The sequence below is a fragment of the Convolutriloba macropyga genome, chromosome 10 (genome assembly GCF_964194025.1).
Source record: "Convolutriloba macropyga chromosome 10, txConMacr16.3, whole genome shotgun sequence".
Taxonomy (NCBI): Eukaryota; Metazoa; Xenacoelomorpha; order Acoela; family Convolutidae; genus Convolutriloba; species Convolutriloba macropyga.
Window position 1 is genome coordinate 13,310,463 of NC_134477.1, and position 24,363 is coordinate 13,334,825.

General features: G+C 36.0%; 1 protein-coding gene and 1 non-coding gene across 7 annotated transcripts in view; both read left to right on the plus strand.

Moving 5' to 3' along the window:
* LOC142348634 (transmembrane protein 184B-like) overlaps positions 1-24,363 on the plus strand; it is a 61,784-nt gene that overhangs the window by 10,765 nt on the left and 26,656 nt on the right. For all 6 annotated transcript variants that reach the window (XM_075400045.1, XM_075400047.1, XM_075400048.1 and 3 more), the window contains 3 exons: positions 153-244; positions 8,680-8,849; positions 10,872-11,064. In XM_075400045.1, the coding sequence (XP_075256160.1) occupies positions 153-244; positions 8,680-8,849; positions 10,872-11,064 (455 nt within the window). The remainder of the gene's footprint in view (positions 1-152; positions 245-8,679; positions 8,850-10,871; positions 11,065-24,363) is intronic.
* On the plus strand, positions 3,754-3,915 carry LOC142348849 (U1 spliceosomal RNA). The gene has a single exon (XR_012760779.1). It is a non-coding gene; the product is annotated as a U1 spliceosomal RNA (small nuclear RNA).

Here is a 24,363-nt window from a genome sequence, read left to right on the forward strand (position 1 = left end):
TGGTCGATATGTCTGTTTTATTTCTATAGTTGTTTCAATTCATGTAACGCCACAAGCGTCTCTCGCGGCTATTTTCCGGCAATCAGCCGGCTATGTTTGTTTTATTTGCAGTGATAAATAGACTCTATCCTACAGCATTCTGTATATTGTAGGCAACGCTGCAGTTCTGTGTGGTGAAGCCAGTGATGGCGGTTGTGACTCTGTTTCTGCAGTTCTTTGACCTCTACCAGGACGGAAACTGGAGGTGAGTACTCCTACCAGTCTAATTCCATATTTCGATTCCAGAGCTCTGCAAAGGTAAGATTCTACAATGCCAGAATGTGGCATTGTAGAATCTTCAAAAATCTGACTTCTCGGACGGTTTCGCTGCTTTCGATTACTGCCTGATTTCAAAAGGAACTATTTTCTAGAAACATTAAACATGGAGTTATTGCGGCCAAAGGAAATGCAATCATTCTTCAAAAAATAGAAGAAATATACCCGTCCACTTTTCTGAGAACTTTGATGCAAAATTTTTCAATACTGCACCTTTGACAAAATTTTGTCTAATTCATATTTTGTGTTCATTTTTTCCTGATAATAAACAGAAATAAGGGAAGGAGTTAACTGGTTAAAAGATAAATCGTGCTGTTGGAAAAACATTTTTTAGTACTTCTTTTAATAGAAGATTGTTGGATCTATTCTCTCTGTTGAAATACGTAAGTCACTGTCTTGTCCCATTTTTTGTCTATTTTTCATCGGATTTCCATTCTTAAGTCAAACTATTTTTGTTTTTGTTGCTAATAAACAATATGGCTCATCTCAGAGGTCTACTATTGTGGGCGTACATTTTTACGACTCGAAGAGTAGTATTCGTGGATCGTCCTTTTTATTGATAAACTTGTTGGAGTGTATTTGAAACACGAAATGCCGCACATGAAGACTAAGAGTTTAGGTCTGACTATTGAACAGAATAGCAGTGCGAAAAGAGTAATTTTCTGTTCATATCCCATTTTATAGAGCAAGAAGAGTAGGTGTAAAAAAAATTTTAGTTGTTTAATTTGCTAATTTTTTTGTTCACGTGCGTTTTTCAAATAATTTTTTGACCTCATAGTTTCTTGTCCAAGTTGTTAAGTTAGGCTGCATGTAGGTTTTGAATGTGATTTCCGGAGGTTTCGACCATTTGGATTAGATAGTAGGCGTTTTTACTTTTCTCAGTTTTAACTTAACGGTGATTTTAATGTGTTCTTAGCAAGTATTGCCGGGTACTTCCAGTTCTGTGTTTCCAAATGGGATTGCGTGGCCAATATATTTCGTTGATGCTTTTCGGCACTGATTTTTCCAGGTTTTGTTAGTTTTTGGCATTATGAATTTTACATAAAAATAAAATATTGCTGTTTATCTCAAATTTTAATTCTTTTCCTTTCTCTTCACTTTTAGCGGTTTTGCATTTAGATTGACACCGTTTTTACTTCTCTACATACAATGAGAACCAGGTTTTGACATTTTGTTGGATTTTTCTATTGGTTTTGTTGATATTTTGATTTGATTGGTATCAGTGTTAATCGTTTTTGTCAAAGAAAATGATTTTTTGTCAATTTTTGAAGTTTTCTGAATAATTCTTTTCTTTTTGCATTTCTTAATATTTTCGCGTGTGAAGCTGGGCATCTTAAGTTGTTTTTGAGTCGCTGATACTAAAAGGGTATTTGAAGATTTGATCGGCCATCTTTTTTGAAGTAAGAAAATTGCCGATTTTTTTAATTGCTCTTGAACGCAGTTCATAGCAATTATTGTAAACATGTGTGTCTTTTTTTATGCAAAATTTTCGCTTGACGGTTTTGACTTTTCGAGTGACTTCTACGCCCTTGACTTTTTGCATTTCGCGTGATCTAAAATTCTCTCTCAATCACAATTTCAAGCAGCTGAACTCAATTGGCGGCAATTTAATACTAAAAGTCAAATAAAAAGTGCGCCGAAACTGGTGTCATTTTTTTTTACTTTAAATCTTAATAGTGGTATATGCTAACCTCTAATATGGTTATTTGAAGCCCACTATAGAACTTCTTAGTCCCATTTAGGCTACCCCTCCCCCCCCCCCCCCCCCCGACTGAAGCAGGCTGCAATTGATTAGAGCTCCCACTAGTCGTTCAAGAGCAATTCCGACGTTTAGTCGGTTATGTTTTAGTTTTTCATTTCTGTATGTTTAATTTTTGTTTATTTCATTTCTTTCTTGTGAGTGACAACCAGTGGACGACAACTGATTCGTATAGTTAATTGAGGAAAGTTACGAGGAGGTTGCAAGATTATATACACAGTTTATTAGAAAAGAAAACGTTTCGGAGTGGGCACTGAAATTTTTAAGAAAATGCTTTAAGATTTTGCTTTTCGCCTAATATTTTTCCCGGTCATTTGTTATTCTAATTTTAACTATTATTTTGAAATGAGCATTTTTTCAACAATAGAGAGGAGCTGGATATTGCCTACGTTAATTTTGACTGCAATTTGGGTCTGGAGTCTTCCTGTGTTGTTTTTCAGTTCGCCAAAGAAAAATTTGCTTAGCTTGACACAATTTTGCCGCTTTTTAACTACGTGAAATTTAAGCTCCTCTAAGTTACATTCGTTGTTTATTCTGCTCACAAGACTTTTAACTGTTAAAAAAATAGTCAATATCAAAAAAGGAAATCGAAAATAGAAATGGCATAAACTAACCCATGAAGCAGTTTTGGAAGCCGGGTATTTGAAAATTGTTCTAATCAGTCTTAGTCTGCAGGTTTTATGTTTATTGCCAAGTTACTAATCTCAGTATCCTCTCATTGAGAATTAGGAGTGTCACTAACGGCAAAATTCAATCGAAATAGCTTGTACTTTGTCAGTTTTTTGTTTCATTGAATTTTTTTGTTTCTGTTTCAATCACTACCTCAATATGGCGGCTATTTTCCCGTACCCTGCTATGCATGCTTACAATTCGTTTGAAACATTGTTTTTGGAAAAAGTTGTTAACTTGAGCATTTTAGATTGGAAAACTAAGGATGAAATCTAATTTTTTGTCTATTTATATTTTGAGTTCGATTGCTTTGTAGCACTTCTTTTATACTACAGATCAACTGAGCTGCCATAGCTTTTTTCGGAAATCTGAGGCATGTTTTGAAAATGTCGATGAATCTAGATACTCCAGCCTTGCCTTTCGTGGACAAAGAAAGCTAGCACGAGCTGGTTCAATTTTGTCGAAAAAAGAACCATCTAGAAAAAGAGAATAAAATTTCCTTGTCCCTGAACAGTGGTCCCCTGTTTCCTTACTCCAGATCATATTAGACAATGTTTATAGATTGAGCACATAGTATTACATTGCGACCATGTATTATATTCTACTATTATATTCTATATTTGAAGCACGGCAAAATGTGGTATATAGAGAAGAATTACGTATCGTGGCCTTACCATTAGAACAGAACGTTGGTATCTAGTCTTACCATTGCAATTAGAATTGGTGGTGTTCATTTAAAACATTGATTTGGTAAGTTGCTATGAAGCAACTTGTTATAACGTAGTTTGCAATTGATAAAAACGTATTTTCTATGGGAACAAAAAAGGAGAGTGATCAATTGAGATTACGAAGATACGCACCAACAGAACCGCCGGAGAAGGTTCGGATGATAGAGAATATCTAGAGTTAAAAATTTAGTTTGCATAAGAGGTAGACGAGATGCTTGTACCTAGTTGAAGAGTGTATGCCAAGTGTAATTAGATTCAAAAATTTTGGGACAAAAAGATTTCATACTTACCTGGCGTCGGCCGTCCCCTGATCAAGCAGAGGGGTGGCCCAGGGCGAGGCCTCCACATTGCACTGCGTGGAGGTTGACCTCTGCGATTTCATCCAAGTGTTGAAACTCGGACGCACAATTTGTTAGTGTGGGACTGCGTACGCGCTATCCCTGAGAAGTTTGTGAATGGTATTAATGAGAATTAGAATTTTCAAGTCCTTGGTGGGATTGTTGGAATTCAAGAAGGTAATAGCTCTGTACTCATTTTTTTGTGCGTATGTATTATACAGGATCTGAAAATTTGATGGTTAACGACGGCTTCTTTTTTGGCATCCGTTATTCATTTCTTTGTGACAATGGCCACTTCAATCTGCAACGGAAGATTGACCTGTTTAAGGCACCACTGGTCCAAAGAGAAATTTTCACCTTCTTAAGTGTTTTTTTATAGCTGCGAAGCTGTAAGCTGAGCGTAGCTATATTGCGGTGCTCTTGGTTTTTTACAATTCAAAGAATTTGAATTGTATTGGGGCGCTGTCTTTTTTTTACGACTCGAAGAGGAGTATTGGAGAAGTCCTTTTTTAATCAATTTTTGGAGTGAATTTTGAAGCGGGAAATGAAACGCGTGAAAAAATTTGGAGTGATTTTAGTGCTGAACAAAAGTGAAGAGCGGAGCGAAAAGAGAGTGGTTTTTGTTCACACCGCTGTTTTTGAGAGAGCGAGAAATTGATGTGAAAAAAATTTTTCTAAGCGAGCGAAATTTTTTTTGTTCACGTGCGACTTTTAAAGGCAGTTTTTTTGCAACTTTTGATGGTTATGAGGTTTGATTATGATATTGTATTAGTTTTAGGTTTGTTTTGATAGGAATTAAAGGTTTCAAGTAGTTAATTTTTTTTAATGCTAATTTGGAGGTTTTTGATCAGTTTCGCTGATTTTTAGACGAAATTTAATGATTTTTTACCTGTTTTTTTTGTTTTACTGCTTTAAGTGGGATTTGAAAAGAAGCTTGTTACTTATGGAATTGTCAGATATCAATTGACTAAAGTTTTGTTGGTATAAATCATTTTCTAAGGAAAAATGACCGAAAAATTGAGAATTTTTAAACCATTTTTCTCATTTTTTGCAGTTTTTCTTTTTTTAATCTTACACAAGTGTCTTACCCACCCTTTTATAGCTTCCCCATTGTTTTGCGATTTTTTCGTCGCTCTAATGCAAAGAAAACTTATTCGGCTTTATGTTTGTTTGTACTATTAAAAAAACTCATTTAGTTTTTATAGTTTTGTTGAATTTGTTTTTGAATGCCGTTTCTATTCCTTAATTTTTTATGGCATTTGTCGAGATTTAGGGTTCATAATAGTTTTTCTAGTTGTTTAGTAATAAGTATGGGCAATTTTGGATATGAATCATTTTTTTGTTGAGAAATATGACAAAAAGTGGCGGAAATTGGAACTATTTTTCTTAATTTTTTTTTGCAGTTTTTCGTTTTTTTTTCTGTTTTTAGCTAAGTTCCTTTGCCTAGTATGACTTGCCTATTGTTTTGCGAGCATCTGGGTACCCTATTGGCTGATGGGAATTTTTCTTTTGATTTATATGTTTTTTGAAATATAAAAAAATTTAGTAACTTTTTCCAGTTTTTCAGTTAAAGTTGTTTTCAAGAGCTTTTTTTTCATAATTTAGCCTAAAGTAATTTCTTCAAAAATCACAAGTGGTTTTTGTAAGTACTAGTTGTTTTGATGAAGTTTTTTTGGCAGAGATAGTTTTTTCGGGATCTCAATTTATAACAAAATTTGATCAGATTTTTTATCATAATTTAACAGATTTGATTTTATTGTTTTTACTTTTTCGTTTCATGACTTTGTTTCACGATAATCATCATTTAGTGAAGGCACGTTTTGTTTGATGAATAGTTGAATTGCCTTTAAATGGATTTTCACTTCGAGGTCGTTTCCGGAATTCTTCCGGCTATTTTTTTTTTTGATCTGTTCACACATTTTCATGATTTTTGAAGTCAAATTGGAGTAGTGATTTTGGTCACGCCGAAACAGGAAGTGGAGCGAAAAAGCGAGTGGTTTTGCGGCGTGAAATTTTTTCGCTCTAATTAAAGTCTCTACTATTTAAAGTAGAGTGAGAAAACGGTGTGTGAACAAAAATTCGCTTTCTCGCTAGTGGTTTTTTGTTCACATGCGGCAATTTCGCTTTGATTTTTTGTTTTTTCGATTTTTTGGATCGGATTTTCTAAATGGTTTTCCCAATCCATTCGTAGTCCTTTCTAGGTCTAGTTTTTTGTTTAGTCAATGAAAATTCTTTGAATTGTACGTCAGGACTTGTCCTGCTATGTTTTTTGTTTCGTCGTCTGACGCTCTTTTTTCGTTTTACATTTGTTCACACAGCAAAGCTGAAAAAGTCAAATTTTCTGAATTACTTCTTCCTCTCACTAACGGCATTTGCGCGCGTGACGTCATTTCTCACTCGCTTTAGCGAAAGTTTTTAGGTTATTTGCGTGATTAGATTTTGATCATACGTGACTTACCTCACTCAATAAAATGACTTTTGCACTTTAAAACTTAAGTTTTAATTGAATTTGTTTAAGGTCAAAGGAACTCATATGTGCAGTAAAGGTCCCTAATAAGAGGCTCCTGTGGAATGAATTTTAACAAGCTTTATTAATTTATCGCTGAATGTTTTTTAGCCTAGTTTTTTGAGCGGCGTTGATTTTTTCAATTTAGATCTGTATCTGTTTCTATATCTATTATATGGCACACAGGTCTATTATTTCGCAGCTATTCGGGCTATCTGCCGGCTATGTTTTTTAAAATTGACAGTTCTATTTAATAGCCCTCATCTTATCAGCCGGCTATCATAGTGTGCCTATTTTTTATAGCTGCGAAGCTGTCAGCTGAGCGGAGCTGCATTGCGGTTCTCTTGGATTTTTACAAATCAAAGAATCTGAATTGTTTTGAGGCACACTTTTTTTTACAATTCAATGAATTTTGATTGCATTTGGGCACTGTCTTTTTTACAACTCGAAAAGAAGTATTGGAGAAGTCTTTTTAAAATCAATTTTACTTTAGTGAATTCTGAAGCAGGAAATGAAAAGCGTGCAAAGTTTTGGAGTGGTTTGGGTGCTGAACATTGATATGGAGCGAAAAGAGTGGGTTTTTCGTTCATACCGGTGATTTCGAGAGTGCAAGAAATTGAGGCGTGGGAAATTGTTTTTCGCCTCCTTTTTTAGAATTGTTTCATGTTGGTTTTGAAGGATTTTGTGAATATAATTTTTTGACAATTTTTATGTTTTTCATCTGTTTTGCTTAATTGTAGGCGAATTTTAGCCCTTGTTTGCTGATTGTTTTGGTTTTCTTCCTTAAGTAGGACTTGAAAAGACGCCTGTTTTTACGGAGTTTTTAGATACCAAGTGAGTAGAGTTTTGTTATTAGAAAATGTTTTCTGTTGAGTTTTTTGTGTTTTCTATAATCTAAGACACCTTTTTTGCCTATTGTTTTCCTTATTGTTTTTTGAGCATGTTAATGTTCTTATTTGCCATAATGATTTTTTTCTTTGACTTTTTGTGCCGCTGTAATATTTTGATTTTTTTTGTTTTTTCGGTTCAATTTCTTTTAAAATCTTTTAGCATGATTTTACTTCAAATATTGTTTTCTACTGAGTAATTTATGTGGGTGATTTTTGAATTGGTTGTTTTTTTCCCTTTGAGTTGTTTCCGGAGTTATTCCGCTATGTTCTCTTAAGATCTGGTAACAGTTTTGTGATTTTCGAAACAAATTGAACTGATTTTGGTCACGACGAAACAGAAGTGAACCTAAAAAGCAAGTTTTCTGCGTATTTTTGTACAAATCAAGACTTTTAATTGAATTGGGGCGCTGTCTTTTTTACAAGTCGACGAGGAATATTGGAGATTCACCTTTTCAAATCAATTTTACAGGGGTGAATTTCGATGCAGGAAATGAAACACGTGGCAAAGTTTGGAGTGGTTTGGGTCCTGAACAAAATTGATTTGGAGCGAAAAGTGGTTTTCTGTTCATACCGGTGATTTCGATAGGTTAAAAAGTTGAGGCTTGGAAAAAATTTCAGTAAGCAAGCAAGCTTTCGTATTCACGTGCTATTTTTATAAAAGAAATGTTGTTTTTTGCAGCTTTCTTTTGGATTAGTTCATATTGGTTTGAAGGTTTTTTGTAATTAGTTTGATTTTTTGCCAATTTTTTTGTTTTTCAGCTATTTTGCTCAGTTATAGGCGAATTTTAGTCCTTGCTGGCTTTGATTGTTTTGGTTTTCTGCCTTAAGTAGGATTTGAAAAGACGCAGTTTTTAGATACCAAGTGAGTAGAATTTTATATTTCAAAATATGTTTTCTAATGAGAGTTTTTCGTGTTTTCTATAATCTTAGACTCGTTTTTTGCCTATGATGCTTTTCTTGTTGTTTTTGAGCATGTTAATACTCTTTTTTGCCTGAATGATTTTTTTCTGTGACTTCATGTGCCCTTGTTATATTTTTAAAAAGTGCGTTATTTTCTAGTTGTTTTGGTTAAATTTCTTTTTAAAACTTTTAGCATAATTTTTCTTCAAATATTATTTTCTACTGAGTAGTTTATTTGAGTTCTTTTTGAATGGATCGTTTTTGTTCTCTTTGAGTTGTTTTCCGGAAGTCTTCCGCTACGTTCTCTCTAAGATCTGCTGACACGTTTTCATGATTTTTGAAAGAAACTGAATTGATGATTTTGGTCACGCCGAAACAGAAATTGAACCTAAAATACAGTGGCTTTGCGGCCTGATTTTTTTTGCACTCTCCTTCAAGCATTCTGGTGCTTAATTACACATGGGGCTATTTATGTTGTCTCAACTTGAGTTCATGGACCTTTAAGTCAAATGATTATTTTTGATTATCGTTAGTCCTGACTGCTGTGAATTGAGTTGTGCAATAACTGTTGTAGCACGAAGAGTGGGTACCTGTACGTGACAATAGTGTACAACATCTCGGTGTCACTGGCCCTGTACGGTCTCTTCTTGTTCTACCAGGCCGTGAGTGACATGCTCATGCCATACAGACCAGTCCTAAAATTCCTCTCTGTCAAGTCCGTCATCTTCCTCTCCTTCTGGCAAGGTCAGTAAAATAGTTCTCACAAGGACAGTGTCCCCGATCTCAGTGTGAGACAATTTTATTCGATACATTTTGCAATATGGATGGATGAATGGTTACATTAAAATTTTTATATTAAAAACATGATTTGTAAGCACACAATAACAATTACTTGGGTATCTCAAATTTTGAACTTGGAGCACGAACCAAAATGATTTTTTTTCCTTTTTACCCGTAACGTCATATATTTTTTGTTAAAATCAACACTCGATAGCTCTTACCCGGGCAATTATTTTACCTAGACATATAAAAATTCTACAAACTGACATTTTTGAGTTATCGTGCATCAGGGATGCATCAGTTCAATGATCTCACGGTGAAATTGTATTAATGGGAAGTAGTGTATTCAAGGTTGATCGTAGAGATACCTTGAGGTCGTTGATGTTTTTATTAATTGAGAACAGTGTACGTCTTAATTTTCCCGAAGTTGATCTCATTCGTGAAGCTCTCGTATTACAGAATAAATAACTACAATGCAAAGGTGGTATGCTTTCCTGAGTATCTAAAAAAAGTCCATTTTAACACATCCAATTCGAGAAAACCAACGATAGTCAAAATAGCTTTAACAGAGTTTTTGCAATTTTCAAAAGAGCTGTTACAGAGTTATTGCTATGTCAGCATGAAAACATACCATTAGACAGACAAATAGGATCATTCGGTTCTTTTGTTTTGATATAGGAACGAACAGCGTTATGGGTAATATCGAACAACAGCCAGAAGATCATTTATAGATTAATGTATAATTTTGATTAATAGCCGCCCTCATCTTCTCAGCTGGCTATTATAGCGCTCCTATTTTTTACAATTCAAAGAATTTGAATTGTATTGGGGCGCTGTCTTTTTTTTAAGATCTGTTCACACATTTTCATGATTTTTGAAGTCAAATTGGAGTAGTGATTTTGGTCACGCCGAAACAGGAAGTGGAGCGAAAAATCGAGTGGTTTTGCGGCGTGAAATTTTTTTGCTCTAAATTTAAAGTAGAGTGAGAAAACGGTGTTTGAACAAAAATTGGCTTTCTCGCAAGTAGTTTTTTGTTCACATGCGGCAATTTCACTCTGATTTTTACTGTTTTTTCGATTTTTTGGATCGGATTTTCTAAATAGTTTTCCCAATCCATTCACAGCTCATTCTAGGCCCAGTTTTTTGTTTGAATTAAAATTTCATTTCTCGCTAGGGTTTTTTTTGCTCACATGCGGCATTTTGATATTGATTTTCTGTTTTTTTCTTATTTTTTTGTTCTGATTTTTTTAAAAATGGTTTTCTGAATTCACTCATAGCCCATTCTAGGTCTAGATTTTCTGTTTAGTCAATGAAAATTCTTTGAATTGTACGTCAGGACTTGTCCTGCTATGTTTTTTTACTTCGTCGAATAAAAAAATGTTTCGCTTTACCTCATTTTGCCGCTTTTTCAACATTTTGCGTGATATCTTTTTGACTTCTCTAGGCTAGTTTCTCTCTTCTCTCATTCTGCTAAAAGTGATTTTGAACATCAGTTGCTCAGCAAAGCAATTCAAAATGAACAGAGTCAGTATAAAAAATTGAAGTCAGAAGTAGAAACGGGATAAACCCATAAAGCCCAATTTTAGATGCCCGCTATTTGAACTTCGTTCCTATAAGTCGTTTTTACCATCTCTAATGCTTATTGGTGTTGATAGTAGCCCCTGTAGCCTCTCTCTAAGAAAAAGAAGTACGTTATGTTCAACAACGAAATGCCATCAAAATAAATCGGACTTAAAAAATGTTTTTGTACAAAAATCTTTTTTTTTCAATATCTTCTTTTCTTTCAATCCCAATCATGCTTATTGGAATCAACGGCGGCTATTTTCCGGCAATCTGCCGGGTATCTTTAATTGTTTCAATACATGTTTTTGATTATTCTGAAGGCATGTAAACTTCAGCCTTTCGTTCATACTCTTAATTTCCATGTTTGGGAAAAATAATCAGTTTCATTGCGACAGCCTCGTTGATATCTCCTAAAACATTTAGGAATGTTTCTCGCAATCCTGGAGGCGACAGGGGTGTTGAACGCTGTTCTCTTTGCCAATGGACAGGAGATGATCTCGAGTGGAACCATTGCAGCTGGATACCAGAATTTCCTAATCTGTATCGAGTTCTTCTTTGCAGCTATCCTGCTCTACTTGGCATTCCCATACAGGATCTATGAAGATCTCAATGCTGGGTTTGATTTTTATTAATTGCTCTCAAGCTAAATTTGTAGCAATTATAATAGTCCTGTGGATTTTTATCCGATTTGTCTCTTGACCGATTTTTATCAGGTCCTTTTAACTGAATTCTGACTTCTTTTAAGAATTCATTCAACAAACTTTCTCCATGCTTAGCAAATGCGGTCGAAGTCAAGAGGAAGTGGGGTTATTTTGATGAAACCTGGTATATGATAACTCTCCTTTTTTGCTTATTTTTGTATCATTTATAAGTTGCTATACCGGTGCTGTGTCTATGTGCTAACCCCCATGGAATGAAACTTGAATTATGTTGATAAGAAGCTTATTAAAACTTAACAACTCTCGATAAGATCTTGGTAAAAAAAAGGTCAAGATATGTACGGACATGCAAGATCTTTGCAAGAAATTCAAGAAATAAGATCTTGATAAGATAAACAAGAAAGAATCTTCAGCATCTTAGCAAGATTTGTCAAGCTTAAGAGGTTTGAAAACAAGAATTAATACCATTATGCAATAACTGTCGGAAGATTTTCTCTAATCGATTAAAAAATCGAAATTGACATTCAGATTTTCCAGTGTGATCTGTGTGGTTCTTCGCTCCTACTTTTTCATTGCGCTGGGGACCGGCAGTGACGGAGTTACTGAAATGAGTTATTGGAGTACTGATGTAGCGGGGTGAAAAACGCACTTTTATAGCTCTTCGAAAAAGAACAAAACGAAACAGGAAACATTAAAACAAGACAAAGTAAAGCAAAACAATAATAATATAGCTAAAATTTGTCAATATCGCTTGTCGTGTAAAATGTTTAACAAAACAAGCCTTAGTCATGCATATATACAAAATACACCCACGCACACACATACACACACAGGTACACGCGAAGAATTAAACATACACACACATAATTACATACATACATACATTTATACATACATACATACGTACATACATACACAAATACATACATACATACATGCACACAAACACAAAATCAAACATAGATGCATTCATACACATATATATATATATATATATATATATATATATATATATATATATATATATTCATAGTTCCCAGCATACACAAAATACACAGATCCTGATTGAGACATCTTAGACATTGAAGTTTTAACGGAGTTTACCGGCACTGAAACTAACAATTCTTTCTTCTGGAAAAAAAATTGATTGCTGGTCAAGCTTCAAAAACTATTTTTTTCCTATTTCAAGATGTGAGCTTCAAGATATGTTTCGTTTTACAATTTGAAATTGCTGGAATCAGATTGCGCGATCGGATCTCGGATTTGAACAGACCAGAACTACATTTTTGCCCTGGGTCTCAAACCAGGGCACCGTAAAATGCGAGGAAAAAGGGAATCAGACTATGGAGTTGAATCTTTGCCCAAATAAATTTGATTTCATTTTAAAAAATTTATCTAAGCTTTAATCTCAAATGATAACTTCAATTGTTATGGAGCCAGAACAAACATAGCCCACAAAAAACCACCGTGGATTATAGCTACCGCTTTGCTGGCAATGGTGTTTTGGATTGAAGTGGGCTAATATGGGTGAGGGGTTTCATTTGGAGGGGTTACATTAATCTCTTAGAACCGGCCTTCAACATGAACTTAGGTGTCCAAAGATTATTGGCTGTTGCTTCTTCAGTAGCGAGCCTAGGTTTAAAATTGGTTGAATGGATAGCTTGATTGAAGGAGTGTGCTGTGCACAAATAAAAACTGTCTTAACAAGGACATTTAACTAGTAATTTGAATGACGGGCAGCAAAAGAACAAAAAAACTGAACTCCACGCAATTGGATATCTTTCTGTACAAGCAAAACTGATTATCTCTCAGTGGAATGGCAAAATGAATAATACTTAGTTTTTCATTTTTTGATAAGTATGCCAGAAAAGAAAACTAGCAATAAAGGGGTCGAATAGGACGCTTTGCATCTTTTACATGGGTGTAACGGCTGTAACTTAATATTTCGGTTACAAGGGTATCTTTTGGCTTGTACAAATCAGCGACATAAGTTTAAAAAATTATTGCAAGAGGGTGATTTCATTCAAAACCAGCTTTAGTTGACGTCTGGTTTTTTAGGCTCCAAAGGCGGGCTTCTATTCTAATCCTGTTCTGTTAACGGAATAGGAGTGGCGCCTAGTCCTTTTTCTTTTGATATCTCGGCCAAGTTGATTGGCCGATTCAGGAATAACTGTACAGTCGTCTCCTTGGAAACGCTGAAGCACACAGGCTTTGATCAGATAAACCCTTGTTGTCTCTAGGTGCACTCGAACGGATTATCTTTGAGGTTCCACCATCCCAATTAACAACTCTTCCTCTGAAAATTTTTTTTCGAGCAATTTTGCAAGCAAATTTCTGCCCAGGAAATATCAGTTCTTCCTGGAGAACTTTAGGAGTCAGTTGCGAAGAATAAGTTGACCGCAATTGCGCAGCTCCATTAATATGCTTTGCCAGTAGCCGTCTCATTCATCTCCTGATGTCTTTCCAGACTTGCATTGAGTTTTTCAGCTCTGACAAAGTTTCTCTTCGCATATTAACGCCATCGCTGTTTTGTTTCCTGTAATGGGTGGGAGAGTATGGTTTTGCTCCTCGCTGTTTTAGTTTTCAGGACGTTGAATACTCATTCAACGATCATTGCGTTTTGAGATTGTGTCGCGTTAGCAGATCTGGACACAGGAGTACTTTCCTCCTTGCCACCTGTGGTGGAATGGAGATTAGATGGCGTAACTTCAACCTTAATCGGAGCACTGTTGCGGTTAGTTTCTGAAATGGCCTTGCGGGATCTAATCTGCCCTGATCTGTCTTTTAAGCAGTGTAGCTTTTCTCTCTCGTAAAACTTCCGAAGAGTCCGGCTTAGATAGTAGAAAGACAGCGCAGTTCTTGACCCGGTATCGAAGAATTACTTCATCACCATGTGCTATGAAGCAGATGTCGTTTTTCGGAAAATCTCAAGACAATTGTTTCAAGTCAGCGATACTGCAAGTGTTCTCTAAGGTGAAGTAGAAAAATGAAGCTTAGGTGGATGCAATGATTTTCCGGATATCTTTTTTGATCCTGATTGAGCCATCTTAGACATTGAAGTTTTAACGGAGTTTACCGGCACTGAAACTAACAATTCTTTCTTCTGGAAAAAAAATTGATTGCTGGTCAAGCTTCAAAAACTATTTTTTTCCTATTTCAAGATGTGAGCTTCAAGATATGTTTCGTTTTACAATTTGAAATTGCTGGAATCAGATTGCGCGATCGGATCTCGGATTTGAACAGACCAGAACTACATTTTTGCCCTGGGTCTCAAACCAGGGCACCGTAAAATGCGAGGAAAAAGGGAATCAGACTATGGAGTTGAATCTTTGCCCAAATAAATTTGATTTCATTTAAAAAAATTTATCTAAGCTTTAATCTCAAATGATAACTTCAATTGTTATGGAGCCAGAACAAACATAGCCCACAAAAAACCACCGTGTATTATAGTTTCCGCTTTGCTGGCAATGGTGTTTTGGATTGGAGTGGGCTAATATGGGTGAGGGGTTTCATTTGGAGGGGTTACATTAATCTCTTAGAACCGGCCTTCAACATGAACTTAGGTGTCCAAAGATTATTGGCTGTTGCTTCTTCAGTAGCGAGCCTAGGTTTAAAATTGGTTGAATGGATAGCTTGATTGAAGGAGTGTGCTGTGCACAATTAAAAATTGTCTTAACAAGGACATTTAACTAGTAATTTGAATGACGGGCAGCAAAAGAACAAAAAAACTGAACTCCACGCAATTGGATATCTTTCTGTACAAGCAAAACTGATTATCTCTCAGTGTAATGGCAAAATGAATAATACTTAGTTTTTCATTTTTCGATAAGTATGCCAGAAAAGAAAACTAGCAATAAAGGGGTCGAATAGGACGCTTTGCATCTTTTACATGGGTGTAACGGCTGTAACTTAATATTTCGGTTACAAGGGTATCTTTTGGCTTGTACAAATCAGCGACATAAGTTTAAAAAATTATTGCAAGAGGGTGATTTCATTCAAAACCAGCTTTAGTTGACGTCTGGTTTTTTAGGCTCCAAAGGCGGGCTTCTATTCTAATCCTGTTCTGTTAACGGAGTAGGAGTGGCGCCTAGTCCTTTTTCTTTTGATATCTCGGCCAAGTTGATTGGCCGATTCAGGAATAACTGTACAGTCGTCTCCTTGGAAACGCTGAAGCACACAGGCTTTGATCAGATAAACCCTTGTTGTCTCTAGGTGCACTCGAACGGATTATCTTTGAGGTTCCACCATCCCAATTAACAACTCTTCCTCTGAAAAGTTTTTTTCGAGCAATTTTGCAAGCAAATTTCTGCCCAGGAAATATCAGTTCTTCCTGGAGAACTTTAGCAGTCAGTTGCGAAGAATAAGTTGACCGCAATTGCGCAGCTCCATTAATATGCTTTGCCAGTAGCCGTCTCATTCATCTCCTGATGTCTTTCCAGACTTGCATTGAGTTTTTCAGCTCTGACAAAGTTTCTCTTCGCATATTAACGCCATCGCTGTTTTGTTTCCTGTAATGGGTGGGAGAGTATGGTTTTGCTCCTCGCTGTTTTAGTTTTCAGGACGTTGAATACTCATTCAACGATCATTGCGTTTTGAGATTGTGTCGCGTTAGCAGATCTGGACACAGGAGTACTTTCCTCCTTGCCACCTGTGGTGGAATGGAGATTAGATGGCGTAACTTCAACCTTAATCGGAGCACTGTTGCGGTTAGTTTCTGAAATGGCCTTGCGGGATCTAATCTGCCCTGATCTGTCTTTTAAGCAGTGTAGCTTTTCTCTCTCGTAAAACTTCCGAAGAGTCCGGCTTAGATAGTAGAAAGACAGCGCAGTTCTTGACCCGGTATCGAAGAATTACTTCATCACCATGTGCTATGAAGCAGATGTCGTTTTTCGGAAAATCTCAAGACAATTGTTTCAAGTCAGCGATACTGCAAGTGTTCTCTAAGGTGAAGTAGAAAAATGAAGCTTAGGTGGATGCAATGATTTTCCGGATATCTTTTTTGATCCTGATTGAGCCATCTTAGACACTGAAGTTTTAACGCAGTTTACTGGCACTGAAAATAACAATTCTTTCTTCTTGAAAGAAAATTTGATTGCTGGTCAAGCTTTAAAACTATTTTTTTCCTATTTCAAGATATGAGCTTCAAGATATGTTTCGTTTTGCTATTTGAAATTGCTGGAATCAGATTGCGCGATCGGATCTCGGATTTGAACAGACCAGAACTACACTTTTGCCCTGGGTCTCAAACCAGGGCACCGTAAAATGTGAGGAAAAAGGAAATCAGACTATGGAGTTGAATCTTTGCCCAAATAAATTTGATTTGATTTTTAAAAATTAATCTAAGCTTTAATCTCAAATGATAACTTCAATTGTTATGGAGCCAGAACAAACATAGCCCTCAAAAAACCACCGTGGATTATAGCCACCGCTTTGCTGACAATGGTGTTTTGGATTGGAGAGGGCTAATATAGGTGAGGGGTTTCATTTGGAGGGGTTACATTGAACTCTTAGAACCAGCCTTCACAACTTGAACTTAGGTCTCCAAAAATTATTGGCTGTTGCTTCTTCAGTAGCGAGCTATGGTTTAGAATTCGTTGAATGGATAGCTTAATTTAAGGAGTGTGCTGTGCGCAATTAAAAAATGTCTTAACAAGGACATTTGACTAGTAATAGCAATAAAAATTAATGACAACGGCTATTGATCAACATAATTTTCGTCAAATGAGATCAAATTTGACAATTACAATTAACAAAATGCGCAATTTTTTGACAAGCTAGAAGCTATATGGTTATAGCAAATTCATCAAAAAATAAACACAAACCCTCATGCAAGCGTATGACATTGTTGAGCTACTCTAACTCCGTTTCCAAAGACTTGTGCAATTTTCTCAATTCCACAATTTTTTGTAATCGACTGCCCTCAGCGAACGTTGTCGTTCGCTGGGCTCAACCGGGCCAGATCCAGGAGAAATTGTTGGAAAGTTTTTTCAACCGCTTGTTAAGCATGGCGATTGCCGTTTCGGCAGGCGTTCGAGAAATTATTGGCATTATCAAGCCAGTTCGTAACGTTTCGTTACACCAATCCATGACTTCCTGGAGAACCTTTGTTGTATCTCCTGTGCTCTCCACCGGGTCTGAAACTCACTTTGGTTATATAGAATTATGATTTCCTCCCATTTGGAACACAATAGCATTGTACTTTACCAGTACTACATATTTGCAGCAACTGGTTGCAGTCAGACCGGTTGCACCGAAAATGTCTACATAATTATTTCTATCAGTCACCTTTTTGACGTATGGATCAAATAGCAACAGTTTATTGGTAACAGCAGAGATTATCAGATCTCTGAAGCGGGGAATACTTTCAGACATCATAAGTATACCCCTAGAATAATGAACAAAACTTACTGTCCACTTAATTCGTACTGGCATACAGCCAATCGGAGTTTCCTTGAGAGCTTTCCAACGATATATTTATATGGTCATAAAAGGTAAGCGATGGGATCGAGACGTGCTCGAGTAACTTGCTCTGGGGTCAGGACGTACCCTTGAAACTTGCTCTGCAGTTTCGACGTGCTCTGGTGTTTCGACGTGCAGTTCAGGTACAAGCATTCGTTTGAACTTGCCCCCTCCGCCCGTTTGAAATTATCCGCTCTAACAGCTTCTAAAACTTTTGTTTATGTTGCGCGTTATCAAATGGTCTGTCCATCTTAGTTCGTTTAACGGAGGCAGGTGTCGGTTTCTTCACCTGCGCTGCTTCACGGAGAGCATGTCACGTTTCCTGGAGGCAACACACCAAACAAATTTTTAACGCTGCTTTAAAGTGAACAACTATCAAGTAAACATTTTAAACTTTAATTTAGATATAATATCATTGGAAAGCCGAGTTCATATAGAATCTAATTAAGTAAGTCATCAGTCGAAATTTGAACGGGAGCACATTTTATATAGGTTTCAAGTTGGGGTGAGTGTGAGTGATTAGGGCAGGGCACCTGCTATGGGTGCGAAAAAGGCTTTTGTCTCGAAAACTACTGAATCAAATTTTAAAAAATTAGTTAGTTTTAGAATCAACATGAACTGGGGAACCTAGGGAAAAAATGTTGAAGAAAATAAAGCATTAAAAAGTTGACTTTCGGATTTTTTCAAATTGGCTCATTTTCAGCGAAGTTTGATAAAAAAACTGAATAGCAAAACTAAATCAAAAATTCTTAACCTTATTACTCATAAAAAATTTAAATTAGCAAAAAGATGATATAACATACTCCTGAAATCGATACAGAACAAGAATCTGTTAAACTCATCAACTTTGTAAATTTTAAAACACTTGGGGGGATGAAACAGCAGATCCAACAGGCCGAAATATTGAGACAAAAATTGATCAAGCAAAAAAATGCATTCAAGAACCCCGGGACTAATATAATAGCTACAAACTTTGAGAGCAATTAAAAATTGTCTCAATAGAGACCTTCAACTGTTAATAGCAGAAATTGATGACGGTGGCTACTGAATAACATAATTTGCGGCAAAAGGTGTCAGTTTTTAAATTTACAATGAACAAAAAGCGCAATTTGTAAAGAAGCGAGAAGCTATGGAGCTTTAGCGAATGTATCAAAACATCAACACAAATACTCATGCAAGCGTTTAATTGCTCTCAAACGAAGTTTGTAGCAATTATATTAGTCCTGTCGGTCTTTTTTATGCGATTTTTCGCTTGACCAATTTTTCGTCTGACGCTTTTGATTTTTCGTCCTCTAAAACGGGATAAACAGGTAGCGCCCAGCAGGCATTAAGTGCTCTTAGAGACTTTCAGCTCTGTTTCAGCTCAAACTGTTTTGGAGACTTATACTTATACTTATGGTGTGAAGGGCGGTTCTTAGAGGTTGAAGACACCCCTACTGGTGACCCCCCTCTATTGCCCCACCCTCCCCTACCGCTCTGTTGCCCCCCGAACCCAGTGTTCCCCCAATCTGCCCCCGGTGAAATCCCCCCGTCCGTGGCTAGATACTGACGAACAACCTATTGCTAAAAACGCAAATTTATACTTTGCAATTTTTTTCAAGCTTTTTGAAAATTTTTGACATTTATTGATTTTCATCAGTCATAGGTGTCAAAGAAACTCCTCTAGGGTTTGATAATAGGTTACTGCATTGTTTCTAGTGGTAATGGAATGGTTTCAACATTTTAACATCACAAATTTTAGCAATTTGTTGACAAAACGTGCAATTTTTTCAAATTTTTTTACGTATTTTTTATCCTTTTTCAGGTCTTTCCAGACTCAGGGACCAGGAAACATCCTAAGGGGGTTGATAATAAGTTACTGATAAATTTTTAATGGTCATGAAATAGTTTTTCAATTTTTTAATGCCACATTTTTTAGCAGTTTTTGCTGAAACTTGTTTTTTTTTTCAAGTTTTTTTTCAAGTTTTTTTTCAGCCTGAAAAGTCAAAGAACCTCCTTTAGGGTTTGAAAATAGGTTACTGAATAATTCTCAGTTTAAGTGGAATGTCTTGCAAGATTTTAACATTACGAATTTTTGCATTTTTTTAAAGCTGCGAAGCTGTAAGCTGAGCGTAGCTATATTGCGGTGCTCTTGGTTTTTTTTTGTTTCGTCGTCTGACGCTTCATTTTCGTTTTACATTTGTTCTAGAACATTCTGTTTCGTCACTGCTTAAATGGCTTTTTCGCGCTTGATTTCACGCTTTCTGCGTGACCTAAATTAAGGTTATTCAGAAACAGAATCTGTTCCTAAAACAAATTTGATTGTAAGAAAACAGATTGTATGGTCCGACAGCCGAGTGGTTAAGGCGACTGGCTGTTAATCCGGAGATCGCCGGTTCGAGACGCGACAGGGAAAATTTTTTTGCACCCAGAAACAACCTCCTTTGAAATAAACTTGTAAGTTTTATAGGCGGCGGCGATAACTATTATCAACTCACTTCTGTATCTTTTTCCATCTGTATTTTACGGCACGCAAGTCTATTTCGCAGCTATTCCGGCAATCTGCCGGCTATGTTCATAATCTTAGCCATTTTTTCCAATTTTTTGACATTTATACTCATTATTCAGATTTTTTTATTTCTGTTGGTCATGGATTAACTGGTCATCTTTTTAATATCACAAGTTATAGCAATTTTTTTTTTATAAAACTTGCAACTTTTTTTAAGTTGTTTGAAAAATTATGTCTTTTCTTAGGTTTCTCTAGCCTCAAGGGGCTCGAAACTTCCTCTAGAGTTTGATATATTACTGCATAGTTTAGAGATGTAATGGAATGTTCTTCAAGATTTTAATATCACAAATTTAGGCAATTTTTAAAATTATTTGCAATTTTTCATTTTACTGATTTTTTCCCGGCAACAGAGGCCCTCGAACCTCCTACAAGGTTTGATAATAATGCATAGTTTCTAGAGTTAATGGGATGGTGATGAACATCTTTATGACTCCAGTTTTAGTAATTTTTGGATAAAATTTAATCTTTTCAATTTTTTTGGAAAATTTGTATGTTCCAAGTGTATGGATCTTTATGAGCCTGTGAAACTATTTCTGGCTTGAAACAGGGATACCGAATAGTCTCTTGAGACAATCAATTAATTCTTAAGATAATAATGTCTTGCGTAATGTCATCATCTTCTTTGCGTAATGTCATTATCACTGATCTTCATTATCAATGAGTTATAGTTGAAATGTTTTTTATCATAACTGATCTAACAGTTACTTTTTAGGAAACCATTGTTAATTGCTCTTATGAGCAATTTGTAGCAAATTTATTAACCCTGTTGTCTTTTGTGCAATTTTTTACTTGGCCGACTTTTCGTCTGACTCATTTGACTTTCGTCTTCAGAAACGGGATAAAGATGCAGTGCCCTGAGGTAACTAAACCGTGGCTAGCTGTTGACAAAGCCAACCGCTCGCCGTTCGTTTGAGAGCAATTCGTCCGACGTTAGTCGGTTATGTTTGAAATTGTTGAGCTACTCTGACTCTGTTTTCAAAAACTTGCCCAAGTTTCTCAGTTTCGAAAATTTTCATAGACTTGCCTCAGATGAACGTTGTCGTTCGCCAAGTGGAACTGAGCTAGATCACGGAGAAAATGTTTGAAAGTCCTTTCAACCGATTGTTGAGCTTGAAGATAGCCGTCTCAGCAGGCGTTTGAGAAATTATTGGCATTATGAAGCCCCTTCGCCCCTTTTCCTTACACCAATCATGACTTCCTGGAGAACTTTTGTATCCTTTTTGCTCTCAAACTTTTCTGCAACTAGCTTTGGATAGATAGAATTATAATTTCCTCCCATTTGGAACACAATCATTTTGTATTGATCCAGCACATTCATTTATTTGGAACAACTTTTTTGCATTCGGACCGGGTACACCGAAGAAGTTTACAATCATTTCTATCTGACTTCTTTTTGACGTGTGAATAACCAAATAGCAGCAGTTTACTGGTGACAACACACATTATCAGATCTCTGAAAGAGGGGAATACATTCAGAATTATTATTAGTACGCCTTACAGTATTGAACAAATCTTACTATGACCCTAATGGGAACTGACATATAGCAAATCGGATTCGCCTTAGCAAGAGCTTTCCAACAATGGTTTTTTTGTATGGATCATAAAAGATTGGCAATGGGACCAAGACGTGCTCGAGTACTTTGCTATAGGGTCAGGATGTTCTCTGAAACAAAGCTCTGATGTGTTGACGTGCTCGGGTTTCGATGTGCAATTCATGTACAACTCATTTGTTTGAACTTACAGCCTCTGCCCGTTTCCAATTAACCGCTCTGAGAGCTTCAAAATTTTTGTATAGGTAGCGCCGTATCAAATGGTTTGTTCATCTCAGATCGTTTACCGGAGGCAGGTGCCGGTCTTATCACCTGTGCTTGCCTCACGGTGCCCACGGTGAGTATTTCACGTTACCGCGAGACAACACCAAACGAAATTTTGACGCTTTAGAGTGAACAATTATGAAGTGAACTTTTCTAAATTTTTTATTTAAATATAATATCATTGAAAAGCCGAGTTCATATCGAATCTAACTTAATAAGTCACGTATCGAAATTTGAACGGGAGCACATTTAAAAAAGGTTTCAAGTTGGGGTTAATGTGGTTGGTTGGGGCAGGGCACCTGGTATGGGTGCGAAAAAGGCTTTTGTCTCGAAAACTACTGAATCAAATTTTAAAACCTTAGTTTGTTTTAGAATCAACATGAACTGGGGCTTAAACCTAGGGCAAAAAATGTTGAAGAAAATAAAGAATTAAGAAGTTGGTTTCTGGAGTTTTTGAAATTGGCTCCTTATCAGCAGAATTTGATTAAATAAAATTGAATAGCAAAACTAAATCAAAACTTTTTTCAACTTATACTCGAAAAAAGATGATATAACATACTCCTAGAATCGATAAAGAACAAAGAATTTGGTAAACTCACCAATTTTGTAAATTTAAAACACTTGGGGGTTGAAACGGAGTAGATCCAACAAGCCGAAAATTCCAATAAAAAAATTTATCAAGCGAAAAATCGCATTCAAAAACCGCATGACTATTATAATAGCTACAAACTTCGAGAGCAATTAAAAATTGTCTTAATATGGCCTTCGATTGTTAATAGCAGTAGAAATTGATGATGGCGGCTACTGAACAACATAATTTAAGCAGAGATAAAATTTTAAAATTACAATGAACGAAATGATCAATTTGTAGACAAGGTAGAACCTATATAGCTACAGAGAGTTTATCAAAACAACAACCCACAACCTCATACAAGCGTTTGAAATTGCTGAGCTACTCTGACTCTTTTTTCAAAAACTTGCGCAAGTTTCTCAGTTTCGAAAATTTTCATAACCGATTCTCCTCAGATGAACGTTGTCGTTCGCCAAGTGGAACTGGGCTAGATCCGGGAGAAATCTGTCTTCTTTTTGACGTGTGAATGACCAAATAGCAGCAGCTTAATGGTGACAGCAGACATCATCAGATCTCTGAAAGAGGAGAATACATTCAGAACTATCAGCACGCCTTACAGTATTGAAGAAATCTTACTATCCGCTTAATGGAAACTGGCATATAGCTAATCGGATTCGCCTTAACAAGAGCTTTCCGTCAATTTACATTTGTATGGTCATAAAATATTAGCACTGGATTCGAGAGTTGCTTGAGTAACTTGCTCTGGGGTCATGATGTGCTCTGGAAATTTGCCCTGATTTGTTGACGTGCTCGGGTTTCGATGTGCAGTACATGTACATTGCATTGGTTTGAACTTACCTCCTATGCCTGTCTCTAATTACGCGCTCTGACAGCTTCAAAAGTTTTTTTATACGTTGCGCATTATCAAATGGTCTGTTCATCTTCACAACTATGAAATGAACTTTTCTGAATTTGAAATTTAATTGCAATATCATTGGAAAGCTGAGTTATAATAGAATGTAATTATGTAAGTGATATATCGGAATGTGATGGCGAACACATTTAAAAAAAGGTTTTAATTTGGGGTGAGTGGGGCTGGTTGGGGCAGTAGACCTGGTATGGGTACGAAAAAGTCGATTATCTCGAAAATCACCGTATGAAATTAATAAAATGATGTTTTCGAATCAGCATGAACTGGGGCTTAAACTTAGGGGAAAAATTTTGAAAAAAATATAGGAATCAAAAATTGATTTTTGAAATTGGCTCTTTTTCAGCAAACTTTGATTAATCAAGAAACTGGACAGCACAACTAAATGAAAACGTTCTTTCCTTTATCTTCGTAAAAACCATTAAATTAGCAAAAAGATTTAACATACTCCTGAAATCGATACAGATAAGATTTTTTAAACTCTACATTTTGTGTGGAAACCGACTCTGATTTTACTCTGTACAATGCTTATGCATTTTGTTGGGAAACACTTTAAAACGAAATTTTTATTATCATTTGGGGCGTTAGTTCTAATTTTTTGTGATACCATAAATATGTATGTTTTCAGCTAGTCAAAGGGGAGAATTTAGTCGAAGTTCAACAAAACTGCCCATTCATTGCCCCTATATCAACAGTAATTTGAAAATTTTGTATAGAAATCAGCCGAATCGTATAATAATTTGGGAACAGTTTGGGCTAGCATACATCTTCTAACTCTTCCTCTTCAAACAAATATTAACCAAGTTCAACATTTTCTTTGCATAATTCATCAGCTCTTTGAAAATTTTGTATACAAATCAAAAGATTGGCATTTGTTTCTATGCAAATTCGAAAAGTACAATATGATAAAACAAAATGGTCTGGCAAACGTTTTTA